This window comes from Macrotis lagotis, chromosome 2 (assembly GCF_037893015.1).
Source record: "Macrotis lagotis isolate mMagLag1 chromosome 2, bilby.v1.9.chrom.fasta, whole genome shotgun sequence".
Classification (NCBI taxonomy): domain Eukaryota; kingdom Metazoa; phylum Chordata; class Mammalia; order Peramelemorphia; family Peramelidae; genus Macrotis; species Macrotis lagotis.
Genome location: NC_133659.1, coordinates 176,383,816 through 176,405,336, shown reverse-complemented (window position 1 = coordinate 176,405,336; position 21,521 = coordinate 176,383,816). Strand labels below are relative to the sequence as shown.

Genomic DNA, 21,521 nt, shown 5'->3' with positions numbered 1-21,521 from the left:
ATGTGACTCAGAAAACTATAGGTGACCCTCTTTGCTCCTTTCCCATTTTAACTTAAGGGAAAACATGAAGGCTGTGTCTGTTTGCAGCTTTCTAGGGAATGCAATACAAGTTCCTGGCTAAACTTGCAAATCATAAGACTGCTGTGTGGGAAGTCAGGTATTTCCATATGTTACTTCTTTCAGTGAAACATCAGGGTACCCTCCTCTTGAAATAGTCCAAGTTCTCTAAAGGAATGTGTCGTAAGTCCTGCATACCAATCACTTCCTCAGGACCAGCTGCTGAAGAAACTCAAGCATCCTTTGAGTAATACTGGCCAGAGAGTGCTGTCTGTTCTTCCTAAGGTCGCCCCCTCCTCTTGTTGGGAGCTGTCAAGTGACAGTGGAAGTATTGCTAGGCTGGGGTTATACTTAAAGCTAAAACACTCTGGGTTTAGGCAGTCATAGGGGTCAGTGGGGGAGGGGTGATCAGCCCCAGAAAAAACTATAACTCATCAGGAATCCTGAATTATAGGCTGCAATCACAGCCTCTGGTTGATTTTCCTTCTCTACTGTTAATTTAACACAAAGATAACATGCTGATTTGCTGCCTTCATGCTCACCCCTGAGTGACAATCAGCTACAATTCAGTCTCTCCTTCAATGATCTTTTCAGTCCTTAACCACTTTCTGGGCCAATTCTCACAGATACAATAGGTGAAGTTTGTATCAAAGTCATGGCATCTCTTGACTACATGAGCAAGAGTCTTAGAAATCAACTCTTTCCACAGCCGCAGTCCTGAGAATACACCTAGAATCACAGCCAAACTCTGTCTCTCTCTCTCTCTCTCTCTCTCTCTCTCTCTCTCTCTCTCTCCCCCTCGCTCTCTGCATCATTTGCTCTTTTGTTTTGCTTTGAGAGTACCTCAATAATCGTGGACTTGTGCTCTGGTGGGTAGTGAGCCTGTTTGTTTCTGATTCTTCATGCAGAATAGGAAGGAGGTTCACTTGCTTTGCACAGAGACTGAGCCAGAGGCGAAAGCAAAACCAATGTGATTTATTGAATGAAGACGCTGGACAATTACCAACAACTTGTTCCTCTTCTGCCTCATCCAAGCTAAACTGGTAAGTAAATCCTATTTCCTTCTCCCATTATGTTGAACATGGAGCTTAGTGGGTTGTTATTTTTTAAAATGTATGATGATGAATGTTTAATGATGGGTTACATGCATCTTCTAAAGAGTTATCTGGTAAAGATATATGTAAGGAAGATACATACACACACACACACACACACACACACACACTGTTCCTCAGGGACACATATATTTCTACATAGATGTGCTGGGGCATGGAAAGGAGGAAATTATGCGTTTTTTTTTTAATTATTGGGAGCAGGAACTATCAGAACACTGTGTTGTTGCCTTTGAGAATAAAAGCAGATTGCTACCACTCTAGTTTTTACCATTCCCTGTCATTTCCCAGGCTGCTCCCAAAGTGCCTACCAAATACCTGTTGGATCAGGTTAACTGTTGGGCCCCAGATAGCTGAAAAGGATCAATGCCCAAATGAGCAAACAGCTGCTTCCATGACTCTGGTTTGCCAGCTGAGCATGGAGGCTAGGTGATCAGGCACTGAATTATCTTAAACAGACCTAGTTCTAGGAACCTGGTGGAATTTACAACATGCTTTTTTCCCAGGGTAACAGTGGCATCACAGATGCATGTGAACAAACCTCTGCCCTGGTCCCCTAACATCACAGGGGTTATATTCTTGAATGTAAATTTTTTTTCACTCACAGAGATCGGAAGGATTTACTGAGTACAGAATGAAGACTGTTGCTCTTCTGGGATGTATGTCAAGCCACTAATGTGGCTGTGGGCTGCACCATTTGCCTTTAATGCTATACATGTTCCTAAACTGGACATCATGAATAGCCACAAGAATGACCCAGATTAATTCCTTTACCATTTAAATAAGATATCTCATTTCTATGGAAGGAAAAAAGGATGTGGAAAACAATTGCTTCCTCTTTCCCTTCTTTATCCTGGGATTCTGTATGTACTGTTATCCCTAGATTTTATGAAAGCCTCAATCCAGCTCTCTTGTGCTAATACTTCTAGGTCTGAATCCATATAAATGTCATAGAGAGTTGAAGATTTCATTTGCTCTATTCTCTCTGCAGTATATCACTTATCTGTTAAGACAAAGTTGTGGCTATGAATCCTGATCAGGACAAAAGATAAATTACCTAGGATCAGAGAACAACATGTTTCTCAAAATGTGAATTGTTATGAACCAAAGTTGGGAAGTGTGAGGTTGACTCTCATAAGAGAGTCATAAGGGCTATGCCATTCTCTGCTTTGATATGAAAGTTTCAGAGATGACTGAAACATAGTAAGTGATTAATAAGCTGGAGAATCTCTAGAGACTGGCATCTAGGATGAAGACAGGCCTTAAGTTCATGCAATGTGACTTTAGAAGTGTGGCTATTGCTCCTAGTGATGCTTTAGTCATAGCTCTTTAAGACCTAGGAAACAAACTTCTTACCACAGATGTACTTAGCATTCTCAAATGTCTCAATATCAGTGAAAATAATATCAAAGAAAAGACAATACCATCTTTACTCAACTTGAAGGATCACAAGACCTTTCCATCTGGCTTGCAAGTGAAACCTTCCATATAGGGGTCCATGATCAGAATGCAAGCTACTTGAGAGCAGGCACTGTCTTACTTTTCTATTTGTATCTCTAGCATTTAGTAAAATGATATGGACACAGTAAGTACTTAATAATTGCTTCATTTATTCATTCATTCATGCAAGGATGTATTGAAGGAACTGAGACTGTTTAGCTTGGAGAATAGAAGATTCAGGGAGGACGAAGATATCTGTCTCTGGGATTTGAAAGGATGCTACCCAGAAAAGGGATTAGTTATTCCATTTGACCTCAAAGAGGCAACTTTATGCTTGGTTTAAGGAAAAACCTTCCAATCAATTTATCAAAAGTCTTAAAAGTTAGAATGTCATAGGCAGTAGTAGGTTTCACCTTACTAGATATCTTCAAACAATGGCTTCTCAGTGATAATTCCCTCTTGCATGGGGAATACTTTTATAAGTATATAAACAGTATATAGGTATATAGAACTAAATGACTTTACAGGAGTCCTTTCCAACTTGGAAATTCTGTGAAAAATGGAAGAAGATCTTATGATCTTGGCAATTCAGTTGCCCAGTGGATAGAATACTAGTCATGGGGTCAGTAAGACTTGAGTTCAAATTTGACCTCAGATACTGCTAGCTATTTGACCCTGGGCAAATTAGATGACCTCTATCTGCCTCTGTATTCTTATTTTTAAAATGAGGCTAATACCTCACAGGATTTTTATGAGGATCAAATGAGATAATATTTGTAAAGTGTTTTGCAAACCTTAAAATTATGTAAATGCTAGCTATTGATTTTATTATAATTGTATATAATAATGCTATATAAATACTAGCTCTGTTATATATGACACAATTATTAGATCAATTGGCAGGGAGTCAGGGATACTACTCTTTATTATGCAGCTAATTGAATGATCTAGGTAATATCATTATCATAGACTGGACCTTCGAGGTTATTGTAGCTAATCACATCATTTTACAGAGAAAGAATTTGAATTCTGGAAATCCAAAGTGATCTGTCCCACATCAAAAGCCAGTTAATAACAGAATTAGAAGTGAAACACAAGCCTTCCACTCCCCAAGACAGCATCATAGGATGATCTTGTTTTTCCTGTCTGTACTTTACCCTGTCCATATGCCCATTGTCTACTCAATGGGATATATTGTCATAGAATTCCTTGAGTAGAACAGAACTTAGTGATCACCTACTCAAACCCACTCATTTTATAGGTGAGGAAAAAGGCCCACAAGTAAACAGTCTTTAGATAGTTAAAGAAATGGCACAATGAAAACTCCAAATTATCATCCCAGTTCTTTGAATCAAAGGCTAGGTTCTGTATGGCAGTCAGGTTCATTTCAATTTCAATTTAGGAAGCATATATTCATTGCCTTCTTGATATAAGGCAAGAAGTAGCCCACCATAATGAATAGAGGACTAAACTTAGGAGTCAAGGAGACCTAGGATCAAGTCTTACCTCTGTTACATCCTGGTCATGACCCTGAGAAAGGAACTTAATATCTCATCAGTAAGATTATAAATTGCAAAGAAGTTGCTGGTCTTCTTTGGCAGGTAGGGCTTCCACCCCCACCCCCACCAATTTCTTTTTATTTATATTTTTTTTATTTTTAAATTTTCCCTCCCCCCCCCCCCAGGTATATGCAGAAGTAAGTTTCAACATTTACTTCCAAAACCTTGAGTTCCAAATTCTCTACCTTCCTCCCACACCACTCCCCTCCATTGAGAAAGAAAATTACTTGGTGAAGGTTAAAAACGTGGCCATGAAAAACATCACAACAATAGTCAGGTTGTAAAAGTAAACATAAGCTCCTCCCCCTCCCCAAAGAAAGAGAAAGCTAAAGAAAAATAAAGTGGGGGGTGGGGAGAGAGTATGCTTCAGTCTGTATTCAGACACTAACAGTCTTTGGGATGGATAGTATTTTTATCATAAATCCATTAGAGAAATTGCTTCAATATTTTCCCCCAGATTTGCTATTGCTAGCTGTATTTCCCTCTATCCTATTCCCCCTACCTCCATTTATTCTATTCTCTCTCTTCTTTTACCCTGTCCCTCCTCACTACTCTCTCTCATGATCTTCCCTCTTTTCTATCACCTACACTCCTCTGCCCTCCTCCTGTCCCTTTCTACCATTCCTTTCCTTTACTATTTTCCTATAGGGTAAGATAGATTTCTATACCCATTCTACCTCTCCTTTCCCTTTCTCCTAGTATATTCCTTCCCCCCAACTAACTTCATTTTTTTATTATATTTTACCTGTAAATTAAACTCCCTCCTGTGCCTTGTTTATATATGCTCCTTCTAACTGCCCTAATAAATGAGAAAGTTCATATGAACTATTAGTATCATCTTCCTATGCAGGAATATAAGCAGTTCAACATCATTAAGTCACTCATGATTTGCCTTTCCCAACTATCCATGTTTCACCTGAGTCCTGTACTTAAAGAACAAATTTTCTGTTCAGCTCTGGTCATTTTATTCAGAAAGTTTAAAAGTCCCTTATTTCATTGAATGTCCACCATTTCCTCAGAAAGAGTATGTTCAGTTTTGCTGGGTAGTTGATTCTTGATTATAATCCAAGCTGTTTTGCCTTCTGTAATATCATATTCCAAATTCAACAAGCCCTTAATGTAGAAGCTGCTAAATGTTGGTTGTCTTGACTATAGCTCCACAATATTTAAATTGTTTCCTTTTGGCTACTTGTAAATTTTCTCCTGGACTTGGGGGTTATGAAATTTGATATAATATTCCTGGCAGTTTTCATTTTGGGATCTCTTTCAGGAGATGATAAGTGGATTCTTTCCATCTCTATTTTATCCTCTGCAGTTTTCCTGGAGAATTTCGTGAAAAATGATGTCTAGACTCTTTTTTTGGTCATGACTTTCAGGTAGTCTAATAATTTTTAAATTATCTCTCTTGGATCTGTTTTCCAGATCTGTTGTTTTTCCAATGAAATAGTTCATATTTTCTTCTGGTTTTTCATTCTTTTGGTTTTGTTTTATAGTTTTTTTGATTTCTCACAAAAACATCAGCTTCCCTCAATTCCATTGTATTTTTTTTTATTTATTTAAAGGAATGGAGTTAAGTGACTTGCTCAAAGTCACACAACTAGGCAATTATTAAGTGTCTGAGGCCATATTTGAACTCAGGTCCTTCTCACTCCAGGGATGGTACTCTCTCCATTGTGCCACCTAGCTGCCCCTACATTCTAAATTTTAATGAATTATTTTTTTCCAGAGAATTTTTTATCTTCTTTTTCATCTGGTCAATCCTGCTTTTTAAGACATTCTTCTCCTCATTGGCCTTTTGCACCACTTTTTCCATTTGACCAAAAATGGTTTTTAAGGTGTCATTTTTTCAGTAATTTTTTTTGTATCTCCACCAAACTATTGACTTGGTTTTTATGATTTTTCTGCATCTCTCTCATTTCTCTTACCAATTTTTCCTCTACCTCTTACTTAATTTTCAAAACCTTGTTTGAGCTCTTTCATAGCCTGAGACCAATTCATATTTTCTTGGAGGCTTTGAATTTAGAAGCTTTGATGTTGTTCCATTCTAAGTGTATATTTTGATCCTCCCTAGGACCAAAGTAGTTGTCTATGGTTGGATTTTTTTTCTTCTGTTGTTTGCTCATTTCCCCAGACTATGACTTGGTTTTAACTCTTTGTTAAGGTGGGGCTCTGCTTCCAGATTGGAGGATACACTCCCAAGCTTTTGAGGGTTTTGCAGCTGTTTTTCAGGACAACCCCAGGAATCTGCAATTCCTCCAAGGTCATATGAGAGGCTATGACTCCTCTCCTTGCTTGTGCTCTGGTCTGTGGATAACTACAAGCACTCCTTTCTGTCACGGAATTGTGAGCAGAGTCCCTGCTCCACTGCATAACAGGCTGTGTTATACTTCTGCTCCATTTTCTGAGACTGGGGCCCCAGACTGTGACCTGGATCTGAATATGGCAAAGCCACAGAGTCCTGCCTCAGGGATATCAAAGAGACCTCTGAAATCACCCCAGTCCCCTTACCATCTATGGGCTGAGCACTTTGGAAGCAGAAGCTGGGTAGCTTCCTGCCAAGTGACACCACAGTCCTGGTCTTGGTCCCTAGGGCTGAGTCTGTGCTGGACTAGACTCCACTCTCACTCTAGTACAGCAGAGTTTTCCCACTGATCTTCCAAGGTGTTCTTGGCAAGCCCTGGGCTGAGAAGTCTGGAAACTGCCACCACTGTCTTGAATCCAGGTGCTCCCAAAATCTGCTCCAGGATGGTTGGAGCTGATTTGCTCCAGTGAGGCCCAGGCTGTGCTTTCTAACCCTTCTAACCCTGGTGCAACAAACCCTTCCCTTGGATGTTCCAAGTTTTCTTGGGCTAGAGAATTGTTTCACTTACTTTGTGTGGGTTCTGCTACTCTAGAATTTGATTATTATTTAAAGGTTTGGGGAATAGTTTTGGGAGAGGTCAAAGGAGTCCCTGCCTTTACTCTTGATTGGGCAGGTAGTATTTTTTGCCAGGAGTTTCCTATACCTATAAAGCACAAGTCTAAGGGCAAAATTGTACAATGCATTGACACAAAATTGTACAAAGCACTGGGGACACAGGCACAAAAGTGAAATACTCCTTGCTCTCCTGTAGATTAAATAATCATTTCCCCTTCTCCACAACTGAAATTGTGAATAGAGACCTTTCTGTGTTATGTATCTCTGAACAAAGCACTTTCATACCCAGGCAAACCAGAGTGGGCTGAAGAGTAGCAGAAGAAAATACATTCATCTAATTCAAAGAACAAAGCACACAAACAAAATCCCAGAATCAATCAAAACACTTTATTTTTATTTTTATTCATATTGAACTTAAATACTCTTAAAAAAGACATTTCCATGTATACAGCATAGCAGAAGAAAATGATTCACTACAAAACAATGAATTTACAATGCACATCGTTTTCAAAGTTACTCTACTTTCTATGCTTCCTTCTAAATTTTCTTTAGTTCTCTACTGTATACTATTTATATTTTCTCTCCCTCTCCACCTCAAATATTTATCAAATTCCTGTGCGCCCATGTGCCAAGCATTGGGCAGATCCAGTAGATAGAAAGCTGAATTTTCAGACTAAAAGACTGGGTTAGGGGCAGCTAGGTGGTGCAGTGGATAGAGCACCGGCCCTGGAGTCAGGAGTATCTGAGTTCAAATCTTGCCTCAGACACTTAATAATTACCTAACTGTATGGCCTTAGGCAAGTCACTTAATCCCATTTACCTTGCAAAAACCTAAAAAGAAAAAAAAAGACTGGGTTAGAATCCTGCATCTAAGGGGTGGCTAGGTGGCGCAGTAGATAAAGCACCAGCCCTGGAGTCAGGAGTACCTGGGTTCAAATTCAGTCTCAGACACTTGATAATTACCTAGCCATGTGGCCTTGGGCAAGCCACTTAACCCCAGTGCCTTGCAAAAAAAAAAAAAAAGAATCCTGCATGTAAAAGTTATGATCCTGGGCAAGTCACTTAACCTCTACATACCTCAGATAACTCTCTCTACTTACTAAATAATAGATAGGGAAGCAAGGGGGCATAGTGATGCTGGCCCTAGAGCCAGTAAGATTCCTCTTTCTAAGTTCAAATCTGGCTTCATATAATTACTAGCTATGTGACATTGGTCAATTCCATTTGCTCATCTGTAAAACGTTCTGGGGAAGGAAACAGCGAACTTCTTTAGGATCTTTGCCAAGAAAACCCCAAATGGGATCACAAAGAATAAAACAAAGCTAATAACAAGATAGGTGTCATAAGTTAACTAGAAAGAACTCTTATAATAGAAATTTTGAGAAAGATGAGCCATTGGTAACTGATATCTGTAATGGTGTCTACAAGTATGTGTGAGTATATGTAGATCTAATCAAACTTCTAAATTTTTCTTTTGTAATAGGATCATTTTTTGTTTTTTTCCAGGTTTGGTTTCTTGAGATTTTTGGTAAATAGCATTTTACTTTTTCCAATTACATGTAAAGATAGTTTTCATTATTAATTTTTATAAGATTTTCAGTCCCAAATTTTTCTCTCTCCCTTCCCCCCCTTTCCAAGATGAGAAGCTGACTGATATAGATTATGCTTGCACAACCAACTTGTTTAGCCATTCCACATTTGATGGGCATTTCCTTACTTTCCAATTCTTTGCCACAACAAAAATAAAATTGACATAAATAGTTTTGCACATGTAGGTTCTTTTCCCTTTTTAATGGTCTCTATGAGATATCAACCTAGTAGGGGTATTATAGGATCAAAGGGTATGCAAAATTTAATTGCCCTATGAGTATAATTCCAAATTGTTCTCCAGAATAGTTGGATCATGAACTTCTAAATTTTCAAGGGGAAAAAACAACTATATCCAATATTGTTCACATATGAGGTACATTTTTCTATATTTTAATAGTTTTAAAATTGGTGATCCATATAGGCTATTACACATTTCATTTAATTATAAAAGTTGGAAAAGAAAACAATAAACATAGTAAAGTTACAACATGGGTCAGGAAACACCCAAAAGAAGTACCCAGAAGAAAATAGTTCCATAACTGAAAATATAAGCTCAGAGAAAAAAAAATTACTTGGCCATACAGACTATAAGAGTTCCTGGGGGAAAAAAATGAAAGACCCAAAAATTGAAATTGTATGTGAAATAAAAGTTCTGGATGAAAGAATTAGTAGAATTAGAATAGAACTGAGAATGAAAAAACCTTAAGTAATAGACTCTAAAACAGACCAAACAGAACTCAATTACCCCTTGATACTATAAGAACTATTAGACCAAAAACAAATGACCAAAAACAAAACAAAAAATAGAAAAAACTACAAAGTGTCTGCTATCAAAATCAACCAACCTGGAAAACAGGTCAAGGAGAGGCCATTTAAGACTCCTTAGACCTCCCAAACCATTATTTAAATTAAAAAAAAAAAGCTTAGGTACTTTTTTTTGAAGACTTGGTCTCCTGGTCTCATCAAACCCAGTTCTGTGGTCATTCAACAGTCAAATCCCAATGCTGCTGATACAGAAACTTTAATTTCCTTCATTTTCCTGATCTGATTTACTTTAACTTAGTAGTCATCTGCTCCTAGGTACTCACCACATTAGTGCTAATCAGCTTTAATTGAGAACCCCTAAACTCACTAGACTCAGCCTCTCCCAGGAGTAGGAATTACAGATGCAAGCCTCACCCTGACTAGATATCATATTATAAAAATTACAATTAAAAACTGCACAGATTTAATACATCAAAAGTGAAAATAGAAAGAATACACTGTTCACTTCCTCAAAGGAATCCCCAATGAAAAACTCCTAAAATCCAGACCTTTCAGGGCAAAATAAAAAAAGTACTTCAAAAAGTCAGGAAAAAAAAATTCAAGTGCCAAAGAATCATGGTAAAGATCACCAAGACTTGACAGCAACTACATTAAAAGATAGAAAAATCTTGGAATATGATATTACTCAAGTAAAAGATCAAAGTTTATTGCTAAGATCAACATTCTTTAAAAAAGCTGAATATTATCCTACAGGGAGAAAAAATAATTTTTATGGAATTATTTTCAAGCATTTCTGATGAAAAGACTAGAGCTAAATAGAAATTTTGAATTTCAGACACAATATCTAGAGAAAAACTAGAAATATAAATATATTTATATATTAATTATGTATATATTAAATTATATATTTAAATAATGTGATCAACTGGAAGGGTCTAAATAATGATGATGAAGTATTTATAGTCTAGTAGGTTAAGAAGAGACAGGCTTCTCTTCAAAATCAACATTTTCAAGGTGCACAAAGGGAATTTAAAAAAAGACAAATTCACATGGACATGCTCTGTTTTTCTGTTTTATTGGTTTGAAAAGAGGAAAGAAAAAGAAGAAAAAAAGTAATACTTGCTCAGAATTAGGAAGGAAGTTGAACTTACTGCATCCCATAATTGGGGTACAGAAGAATAATATAAAAATATGGAGGAAAACTTGGGGCAAGTGTATATATGAATTTCACTCTTCTTTGAAATGAACAAAAACACAACTTAACTCACATTCATGAAAACAAGGAGTTTAGTATAGTAATAAATTAAATCAACCAGGAAAACATACAAGGCTAGTGATGGAGAAGAGAGGATTTAAGATGGAGGGAAGAGTCAAGGGGAGAATAGTCAATTGAAAAATAAATTTCAAGTTTAAATGATGGGGTAAAAGTGGGGATTAAAAGGAAAAAAAGAAACTGTAAAAATCAGTGACAACAATTAGGATAAAGGAAAAAAAAGAGAGACAATGGAATGGAAGCAGATCATTTCAGTTATAAATCACTAGGCTTGATCACATTCCTAGTTACCATTCTCTTCTTTAAAATGTGAAAGGAAAGGAATATACAGAAGGGGAAATATAAGAGAATATGATAGAGGTAATACACATTTAGCAATGAGAATTGTGAATATGAATGTGATAAACCCATCCATAAAATAGAAGAGGATAAAAATATGAACTAGAAAGTACAATTCAGCAACATATTGAATCACATTTTTAAAAAGTCATACAGAGTTAAAATAAGAGACTGAAGCAGGATTTATTATGTTTTTAAGAAATTCATAAAAGGTTAAGGTAGTAGTTATGATCTCAGAGTTAAAAGAAATAAGTAAGAAAACTATATTATGCTTAAAAGTATCACAGAAATGACATTACATTGATAAACATATATGCATAAAACTTGACACAGTATTTGAGTTCTTAAATAAAAATTAATCAAATAACAGACATAGCAAAACTACATTTAGTAGTGGATATCAATGTATTCCTTCCCAAACCTAAATAAATCTATTAAAAATATTAAAATAAATAACAGAGGAAATATAAAAACAAGAAGTTACAGATTTCAAAATGGTTGGATATAATAGAATTTGAGCCAGGGTAGGGAAGAAGGGAATGAAGGGAATAGAAAGAAATATGTATAGTCTCAACTATGCCTGGCACTTTAACAAAAATTGACTCTATGCAAGAGCATAATAAAAAATCACAAATAAATACAGAAAAAGAAAATATTAAGCATTTACTAACTCTAAAATGAAAAAAAGGCCATTTGAATTGAAATAGGTACTAAATAACTTAATCCTAAAGAATTGATTGCTCACCCTAAAATTATGAGAACATGGCACTTAGTAGGGACTTAATAAATGTTTATTGACTTGATTTAAGATAAAATTGTACAGGATATCCAGGCAAGAATGTAATACAATTTATTTCACTATAGGAAATTTCCCACTCAATGAGGTAACTGAATTAATTTGAGAATATTTTTTGTACATATTTATTTACTTTATTAATTTTCATTTATTTGACTTACAATTATGTATAGTAGTTTCTTATGTGTATAAATATATTTATATATACATATATATTTATATTTATATATTTTATTTTTTCAAATATAAAATTCCCTAATTTTGTTTTATTTTGGCAATTTGTTTTTTCTGTCTTGATAAAGTTAACAGTGATTTAATTATTTGATCTTGTTTTGATAAACAATAATCTTTGTTGTTTGTTATCTCAATAGCATTTTTCTGTAATTCTTTGATTTTCAGGATTTCCATTTTTTTGTTCATTACCAAAGTATTACATTTTTAATTATCTTTTTCTATTGTTTATTCAATTCATTTGTCTTTGCTTTCTCCTTTAAAATAAAAGGTCATTGGCCAAATTAAAAAAAATTAGTCAAAGAATCATAATCATAAAACAATTATAAAAAATATGTTATTTCATCAAAGAAAATGATAACAATGAAATAAGATATCAAAATTTGGGGAATGCAGTCAAAGTAGTCCTTAGAAATAAAGCATAACTTTCATCAATAAACAATAGAAGGAATAGATCATTGAATTGGGCATGCTATATTTTAAAAAACTACAAAAGCAACAAATCAAAAACAATAGCTAAACACAAAACTAAAAATCCTGAAATCAAAAAATATATTAACCAAATTGAAACAAACAAAAAGACCTTGTACTGATGATTAGCACCAGGGACTGATGTTTTGAAAAAAAAGATAAATTAAGAAAATATATAGTTAGCTAATTTGGTTTTTCAAGAGATAGGAAAGTCAAATGAGCATTTTCAAAAATAAAAAAAAAGAATTCACAACAAATGAAGAAAGGAATTAATTCTAGTATGAAACTTTTGTTCAAATATATGCCAATAAATTGAATGGTTTAAGGAAAATGGATGAGTATTTACAAAAATATTAAAATGTCCAGATGAACAGATTAAGAAATTTGAGTTCTTAACTCCAAGAATTCCATTATTGTGTAAATCATTTGCACAAAGAGAAAAAAAAGACTTAATCCCATAGAATTCCTTCTAAGTTGTGATTCCTAAACCAGGAAAAACTCCTACTGAATATTGATACAAAATATCAAATAAACTGTTAGAAAAGAGCCTACAACAGGATATCAAAGAATATATATATTATACATCATGTATATATATATATATATATATATATATATATATATATATATATATATATATATATACTCTATTACCAGATTAGATCTATGCCATGAATGTAGGACTGGCTAAATATTAGAAAACTTGTAAATAGATTAGGTCATATTAATAAAAAATAAAAAATTTCCATCAATAGATGCAGGAATTTTTTTGGATAAAACATAACATCCATTAATGATTTTAAATAGACACTTAACAAATAAATATATTTCCTAATTAGTAGATTGGTTCTAAAAGCATTATCTGCAATGTTTTAAATAAGAGATAATAGGCGTTTAATACCATATGACAAGGAGAGATATAACAAAAAGAAGAGATTCAGAGAAATCTAAAAAAAGACTTGTAAGAACTGAAGCAATATGGAATGAGTGAACCAAAAATAATTTATGCAATGATTCTAATGTTGGAAAGTAAACACCTCTTAAAGATTTTAGAATTCAAGTAAAATCAAAGACTAACCATGCCTTGTGAATACTTATAATGAAGCATGTTACTCTCCTCTTGACAACAGATTGAAGAATTACACATACATTCTAAGATATGGTTGATGATACTTATTTCTTATAAGGAAGAGGTTTTGTTGAGAGGAAAAAATGGGGTGGAGTCAGGGTTGTCAGTAACAACAATGTCAAATAAAGGAAGAAAGAAATAGCATCAAAGAAGGATTTAGGGAAAATGTACAAACTTAACCTGGTGGTTCAGAGGATAATGCAAACAACTGAAATAGATTTGGAAATAACTTGTTGAATTGAGTAAACGCTTTAAAAATACATGTGAAGAGATTTGTGGTTTCATCTACATATCATTTTCTGTTCTATATATGTACAAATGTTTATACTATATGTTTTATCAAATTCAGAAAAAATAAAAAATACTTTTAGAATTTTAAAAAGAAAGTTGGTTAATTGAAATGCATCATTCACTCCTCACTGTAGGATTTCCCATATAATAAATTAATAGTCATTTTCAGGGAATGATTGTAGTCCTGGGAAAACTCTTCTTCAGGGCTACTGTAATATTTGGGGTCTAATATTAAAGATTTGTGTCCTTGAGATATGTATTGCCCTCTCTCAGATCTAGGACTAGAGTTAGAGTTAGCAATACTAAGTAAAACACAATACACAAGCAGACAGAATGAATGAAAGAGTGAATGAATAGCAATGTTTAAGTGTTTTACTATATATGAGCCCCTATATTAGGTACTGGAAATATAAACTGAAGCAAGCAAGATAGTTATTACCTTCAAGGAATTTACATTCTAATAAGAGAAAACAAAACATGTAGGAAAGTGATGACCAGAGAGGAGTGTTTTGGCAATGTTGGCCTAATTTCTGTTGTTAGAATTGAAAAAAGACAGAGTGAAAGGATGATATGATACATGCATAGAGACATACCATAAAGATGCTTGGATAGGTCTGGGTCTGGAATAAATATAACAAATGTTCACCAAGCCAAGAAACAAGGGGGGAGCTTAGAATTCTTAGTCAGAGATGGAGGCTGTTTTATATAGGAGTCTGGAGTGTGATCAATCTGAATCTAGGCTAGATGTGGTGAATATTCACCAATCAGAAATTCAAAGTGCTGGAATAGAAGCTTGAGGTACCATTGGAGAATCAGTTGGCATCAGCATAGAACTATGACCTGTAAAGTAGTTGCTCTTTTTATCATGTAGAGTTATCTGTTCTACATCATGATTCTCCCATCATGGTTTCAATATATCACAGCTTAACATAAGAAATTAAATGGAAATTTTGAAGGAATTGACATGTGGAGGTCAGCAGATAACACACAAAAAGTTTAGAAACTGAGAAGGCAAATGAGAAGGATGCCTAACACAGCATACCCACCACTATGATAAGCATAATTGTCCAACTTACTGCCAATCACTTGGTTGGTAGGTGTGGTCCTCTTCAATAGCAGTAGTTGGTAGTAGTAGTGGTGGTGGTAGTGGTGGTGGTGGTGGTGGTGGTGGTGGTGGTGGTGGTGGTGGTAGTAGTAGTAGTAGTAGCAGTAGTATTTGTCCTTCATTTTCAAAGAAGACCACAACATCAGGGAGGTGACAGCATGATAAGTGCATGAATTGGATTTGAGTGAGGGGGTGCTGTGCTGAATCACCAGTATCACTTTCTCTTCCAGAGACACCTGAGTCTAGTAGCCAGGTATGAATCCATGACTGAATGTGGCCCTGGATGGGAGGCAATCAGTGTTAAGTGACTTACCCAAGATCATATAGCTAGTAAATGGCCAATAATTGAGGCTGAATTCAAACTCCTGTCCTCCTGACTCCAAAGCCAGTGCTTTATCCACTGTGCTGCCTGTAGGAGGGAATTGGATCCAGCTAAGAAAAGAAAGAAGTCTCTAGAAATATAGAAAGAAAGAGAATCAGAAGAGTAATGTTTTTAGAAACTCTTGGGATCTGTTTTCTTTCTGTCTTCCTACTTTCCCTCCCATTGCCTAGAAGTATGCTTCATATATAATGAATATTTAATAGATATTTGAATAATTAAATTATTTAATTTTAAAATATGATAGAACAAGGAACAAGGGAAGTCTAAAGAGAGCAGAGCAAATACACAGGGACACATAATTTGGATTTTTTAAAGAAATGTATGAAAAATAAAAGAGTGAGGATTGTAACCAAGGAACAAGCTGTGGCTACTGAGGAAAATTTTGTGTATGCACATGTAAACATACACATATACAGTTTTGCTTGTTCCTGTTAAAGTTATACTGGAGGAAGAAAAAGAAAATCAAAACAGAGAAGTGATGTATTGAGGATAGATGAGGTGATAATAACATGACAGAAAGAAGGCAGTCTTTCAATTTGTATTTTGTTTCTATTATCTCTATCAATGACAATGATCTGAGCTAAAAAAAAGACAGAAGTATGACTAATATGGAGTTAATATCTTTGATAAATTAAAAGCATTGCATGACTTTAAATTGCCAGAGTCAGATTAATTTTGGATTAAAAATATTGGTGACCTTTGAAAGATTGCAGACAAAGAGATATGTTGGATTGGCTAAGAACTGGTGGATAGAAAGAGACAAAGAGACAGAGACAGACGGAGAGAAAGACTGCAAACAGCAGACCAATGAACTTGACATCAATTGCTGGCAAATCCTAAAATGTCATCAAAGGGTGGTCAGTGAATAGCTAAAAGGTGTAACAAATCATGACAGGCTTCTGATCTTATTTCTAATCTTATTTTCTTTTTTGATTGGGTTACTAAACTTATAGATTAGCAGAATGCAATAGCTACAGTGACATAGTTATATTATCTAGGCACATAGTTACAATGCTATAGTTAATAGTTATACTTAGGGACCAATTAACACAAATAATGAATCCTGTGAAGTGGCTAAATTATTCGAATTCATATTGAATGCATGTTGGGTTGGAACCAATGACATTCTTTAGTCTTGGGGGGGGGGGGGAATACCAAGAAGAAAGGGCTCAGATGGAGCCAATCACTAGTTACTTAGAAATAGAGAAGCCTAAAAGGCATACTCATCTATGTGTGTGTGTGTGTATAACATATATGTATGTATGTGTAATGTACTTTCTAAATCCTGTTACTAAATATACATTAAATAGTAGTACTCTAAAATTGTGATTTAAAAACCACATAGTAAATGATTTTCTTTTTTAATGCTTTAAAAACTTAAAAGGTGAAAATAACAAATTATGCTGTTTCCTCCCCCCAGGATCAGCCACGTGAAAATGACTCAGCAAATGCAGAATCTACATCTTTCCCAAACTAAAAAGAACAGTGCTCCATCTTCTCCTAATGCTGCCAAACGCCTCTATCGGAACCTTTCTGAAAAACTTAAGGGGAGTCATTCTTCCTTTGATGAGGCATACTTTAGAGCAAGAACTGACCGACTGAGTCTTAGAAAGACATCTGTGGTAAAAATTTCTTGCATATGTTCTCAGTTGAAAATTTTTGGTTATATTGCTTGGGATGCTAGAGGTTCTACAATGGGTAGACAACTTTAGACAATAATAGTTTTCAATCACACATATGATAACCCCACAACTAAGCAAGAGGAGGGAGTAAAGGCAGAGGATATCAACCTTTTTTTGGTTACCTGATGATGTTTCAGTTGTCCTTGGGTTTTCATTTCACTGTCAGACCTTTGGAAACACTTTGACTATTATAAAATGGTATCTTAAACAGTCTCCCTGAAGGCAGTCATGTTTGCTCTATTATAGAGGATTATAAAGGATTTGAAGCAGATATGTGGCAAATATATGTGGCAGATATGAGTCAAATATCAGGTGTAAATCTGCTGATTTTTTGCAAGCTAATGCCTAGTTGTGGAAATTATATATGGGTGACCAGAATAAGAGTATATATAGCATGGGAGAAAATAAAAACATCAAGAAATGCTAAAGATTATGCAATAATTAGGCAACTAGCTGAAACAGAACGTAGAGTGCTGGACCTGGTGTCAGTAAGATCTAAGTTGAAAATCAGCCTCAAATGCTTTACTAGCAATGTGACCCTGGATAAGTCACTTAACTTCTGTTTGCCTACACTTTACTCATAATGTCACTTGTCTCCCAGAGTTGTTAAGGAGGATAAAATGAATATATATATATATATATATATATATATATATATATATATATATATATGAAGTGCCTAAAACTACAGGGTTACATCTTCCAAGCTGGAAGGGATATTAAAAACCATCTAGTTCTAAACCCCTCATTGTACAAATGAGAAAACTGAGGCCCAGAGAGTTTAAGTGATTTGCCTAAGGCCATAAAAGTGACTTTGAATCCAATAGATGCCAGTCCCAAGTTTCTTTCTACTAGAGTCCAATGTTAACTGCACTTTAAGCTTTAAACCAATTTGTTTTCTCAAGTCTAATATATCTTAATATCTTAAAGAGTTTGGTTGTGGCTGAATTGCAGTTGAAATCTGAGACCCTCTGTGTGATTCTTTCCTATTTAGCCAATTGTCTCATGTCTTGCAATTGGCAATGTTCCTATAAAGAAATTTGCTTTATTTCCCCATCCCCAATGTCAAAACAAGCAACTGCACAACACTGCTACAAATTCTTCAGTCTCTATCTCTACTTGCCCCCTATTCCAACCATTCTATGTATAAGGAGCTACTGATATATTTCACTGTCACACCTGAGCATTACGGTACTTCATCAAAAATTGGTTCCATGATCTAATCCATGAAGATATTTGTTCCAGTGGTATAAATTGTGACCTTTCTATATTGTCTCATTTTGCATATTTCTTGTCCATGTCTTTCTGCAAATCTTTCACAAATAATTAATGTATTTGAGCTCTTCTTGTAATTCTTTTAATATTGTGATCCTACCAGAACAATTCTTGGATTGTGTTATCCTTAACTTTTTTTTTGGTTTATTTATTTTATATTATTACAATAATCTTGTTGTGACAGTAAACCGCCCCCCCAATAAAAAGATGAGAAACCTCAAGAATAGTGAGAGAGAGAGAGAGAGAGAGAGAGAGAGAGAGAGAGAGAGAGAGAGAGAGAGAGAGAGAGAAAATGTACTGAACACAGTCTGTGTTCAGGTTCCAATGGCTCTGTCTCTGGCATGAGTTGCCTTCTTTATCATAAGCCCACCAAAGAAGTTGCTTCAGTATTTTTCCCAGTTGCCATCACTAGCTGTATTTCCCTCCACTCTATTCCTTCCCACTCTCATCTATTCCATTCTCTCTCCTTTCACCCTGTTTCTGTTCAAAAGTGTGTTGTATCTAAGTAATCTTTCTCACACTCTTCCCTCTCTTCTATCACCTATTCCCCCTTCCCTCCCCCATTCCTCCTTATCCTATCCCTTTCTTCTCATTTTTTCTCTAGAGTAAGATAGATTTCTATACCCTATTAAGTGTATATATTATTTCCTCTTTGAGCTATTTCTGATGAGAATGAAGGCTCACTCATTCCCCCTTGCCTTCTGCCATTCCACTCCATTGAAAAAGCTTTTTCTTGACTCATGTGAAATATCTTAGCCTCTTCTTCCTCTCCTTTCTCTTCCTCCCAGTACTTTCCTTTATCACCCATTGACTCCATCTTTTTAACTATATTATACCATTATATTCCACTCCTTCCTATGTCCTGTCTATATATGCTCCCTCTTATAAATGAGAAAGTTCATATGAGTTATAAATATCTTCTTCCCATGCAGGAGTACAAAAATTTCAAAATCATTAAAGTTCCTCATAGTTAGTCCTTCTAGTCTGCCCTCTCTATGGTTCACCTGAGTCCTGTACTTGGAGATCAACCTTTCTGTTCAGCCCTGGTTGTTTCAGTATATCCTTAACTCTTGATATGTGGCCTCTATATCTTTTTTTTTTGTCACATTATTGCTTTTGATCTCTAAAGCCAAGATACTGTATGCAATGTTTTCTAAGGTCTCTATTCCTTTAACCAATGATCTTACAACTTCCACATAAATTCTTGTATTCAGGTCAATGTTGGAATATGCTTCAGTCTATTTAACCGCCAAGCATTTTTTTTTATATATTGCCCTTTGAGTCATTTGCCATTTTGGTGTTTATAAGTGCTATGTTTCATCCAACATGGAACATCACTGGGAAAATCTCATTTTTTAAAGAATCTTTTGCTGAAACAAATTGCTGTGGGTCATTTTGAAAGTAGCTTCCCAAATGCAATCTAGTCAGTCAAAAAGTAATTATTAATTGCTTAATATGAGTCAATATAAATTGAATACAATCAATAGAAGGAAAGCACTAGCTTTAAGGGAGAATGCTTGTCCAAAAGACTAAATAGATTGCCATATTATTAGAGACAGAGACAGAGAGAGAGAGACACACACAGACAGAGGCAGAGAGATGAGATTATAGATCTTTAAATATATAGTATATAAAATATCTATATAATATATATTTATCATAATGCACATTTTTTCTACTTTGCTTGTCTTGATCCTTGAAAGATAGCAGTGGCTATGAGCTCCTTGAGAGCAAAAACTGATTTTTGCCTTTCTTTGAGCTTTTTTTAAGGAAAAGGGAAACTAGCATATATTAAGCACCTACTGTATGCCAGATACTATGCTAAGAACTTCACAAATATTTTCTCCTAGATCCACAACAACCCTGGGAGGCAAGTGCTATTATTATTACTACCTTCTTGCAATTGAGGAAAGTGATTGCGTTTCTTTGTAATCCCAATGCTTAGCAGTACCTAAACATATAAGTATTTAATAAGTCCTAATTGACTGACTTACCTCCTTTGTAACAGTATTTAGTGTATCTATATATATACATATATATATATATATACACACACACACACACACCAAATGCAAGCTCTTTGAGAGTAAGTACTGTTTTTATTTTTGTCTCTGTATAGTCATCATCTAACATAGTATCTGGATCATTAGAAATATCTAATAACAGATACTGATTTTGCCATTCACTAGTTGTATAATATTCTTTGACTCATTAGGTCACAATTTTCTTATCTGTAAAATAAAGGGAAAATTCCAGTGCCTTAAGAACTTATCTTAAGGATTACTGAAATTATAAATCTATGAGTCTCTAGTTTCTCAGGTACCTGACTTCCATGATCAACTTGATTGACCTTTCAAATAATGTAAAAATTATGAAGTTGAATTCATAAGTTTCCTTCCAGTTCTCTCTATGGAACTGAGATCTTGCAGGAAGGAAATTCTGTAAACGTTTCAAGGGTAGTTAAGTTGTTTAGTAAATTCAAGTATTGGGGGGGAAAAGTTCAAATCTCAAATTCAAATATGACTTCAGATATTTACTAGCTGTGTGACCCTGGGCAAGTTATTTAACCTCTGCTTGCCTCAGTTTCCTCAATTGTAAAATGGAGATAATAAAAAAATCTGCTTGCCTCAAATTTCCTTAATTGTAAAATGGAGATAATAAAAGTATCTACTTCCCAATGTTGTTATGAAGATAAAATGAGATATTTGTAAAGTGCTTATCACACTGGCATATAGTAGGTTTTAAGAAATGTTTGCCATTTTTGATACAATCACACAAATGCTTTCTGCAAACAGGAGCATTTGGAGAAACTTGTTATAGACAATACCTGATTTTGGATAAGACAGCCTGCAAGAAAATACCTCAAGGAAACATATCTTTCTCTTCTTCCTTGTATCCATAGCATGGTATAATGTCTGTTTGCCTAATAGATACTAGATGACTATTTTGTGCCTCATTTGGTGCTGATTCACTCAGCAAATCACTGAACAAAGTTGTATTTAAAAAGTAGTTACATCTTTCATCGAATTTTGAGTGATTTTAACCTCCAATGGCCATTCTCTTTAAGGAGAACCTTTATGGCTATTTTATAATCTCATAAGTTAAAT

At 34.9% G+C, this 21,521-nt stretch overlaps 1 protein-coding gene across 4 annotated transcripts in view; it reads left to right on the top strand.

Annotated features, from left to right (window-relative positions):
- The window catches only part of ANKFN1 (ankyrin repeat and fibronectin type III domain containing 1), a 503,865-nt gene that overhangs the window by 303,725 nt on the left and 178,619 nt on the right, over positions 1-21,521 (top strand). For all 4 annotated transcript variants that reach the window (XM_074223663.1, XM_074223664.1, XM_074223666.1 and 1 more), the window contains 2 exons: positions 966-1,100; positions 16,878-17,079. In XM_074223663.1, coding sequence (XP_074079764.1) covers positions 966-1,100; positions 16,878-17,079 — 337 coding nt within the window. The remainder of the gene's footprint in view (positions 1-965; positions 1,101-16,877; positions 17,080-21,521) is intronic.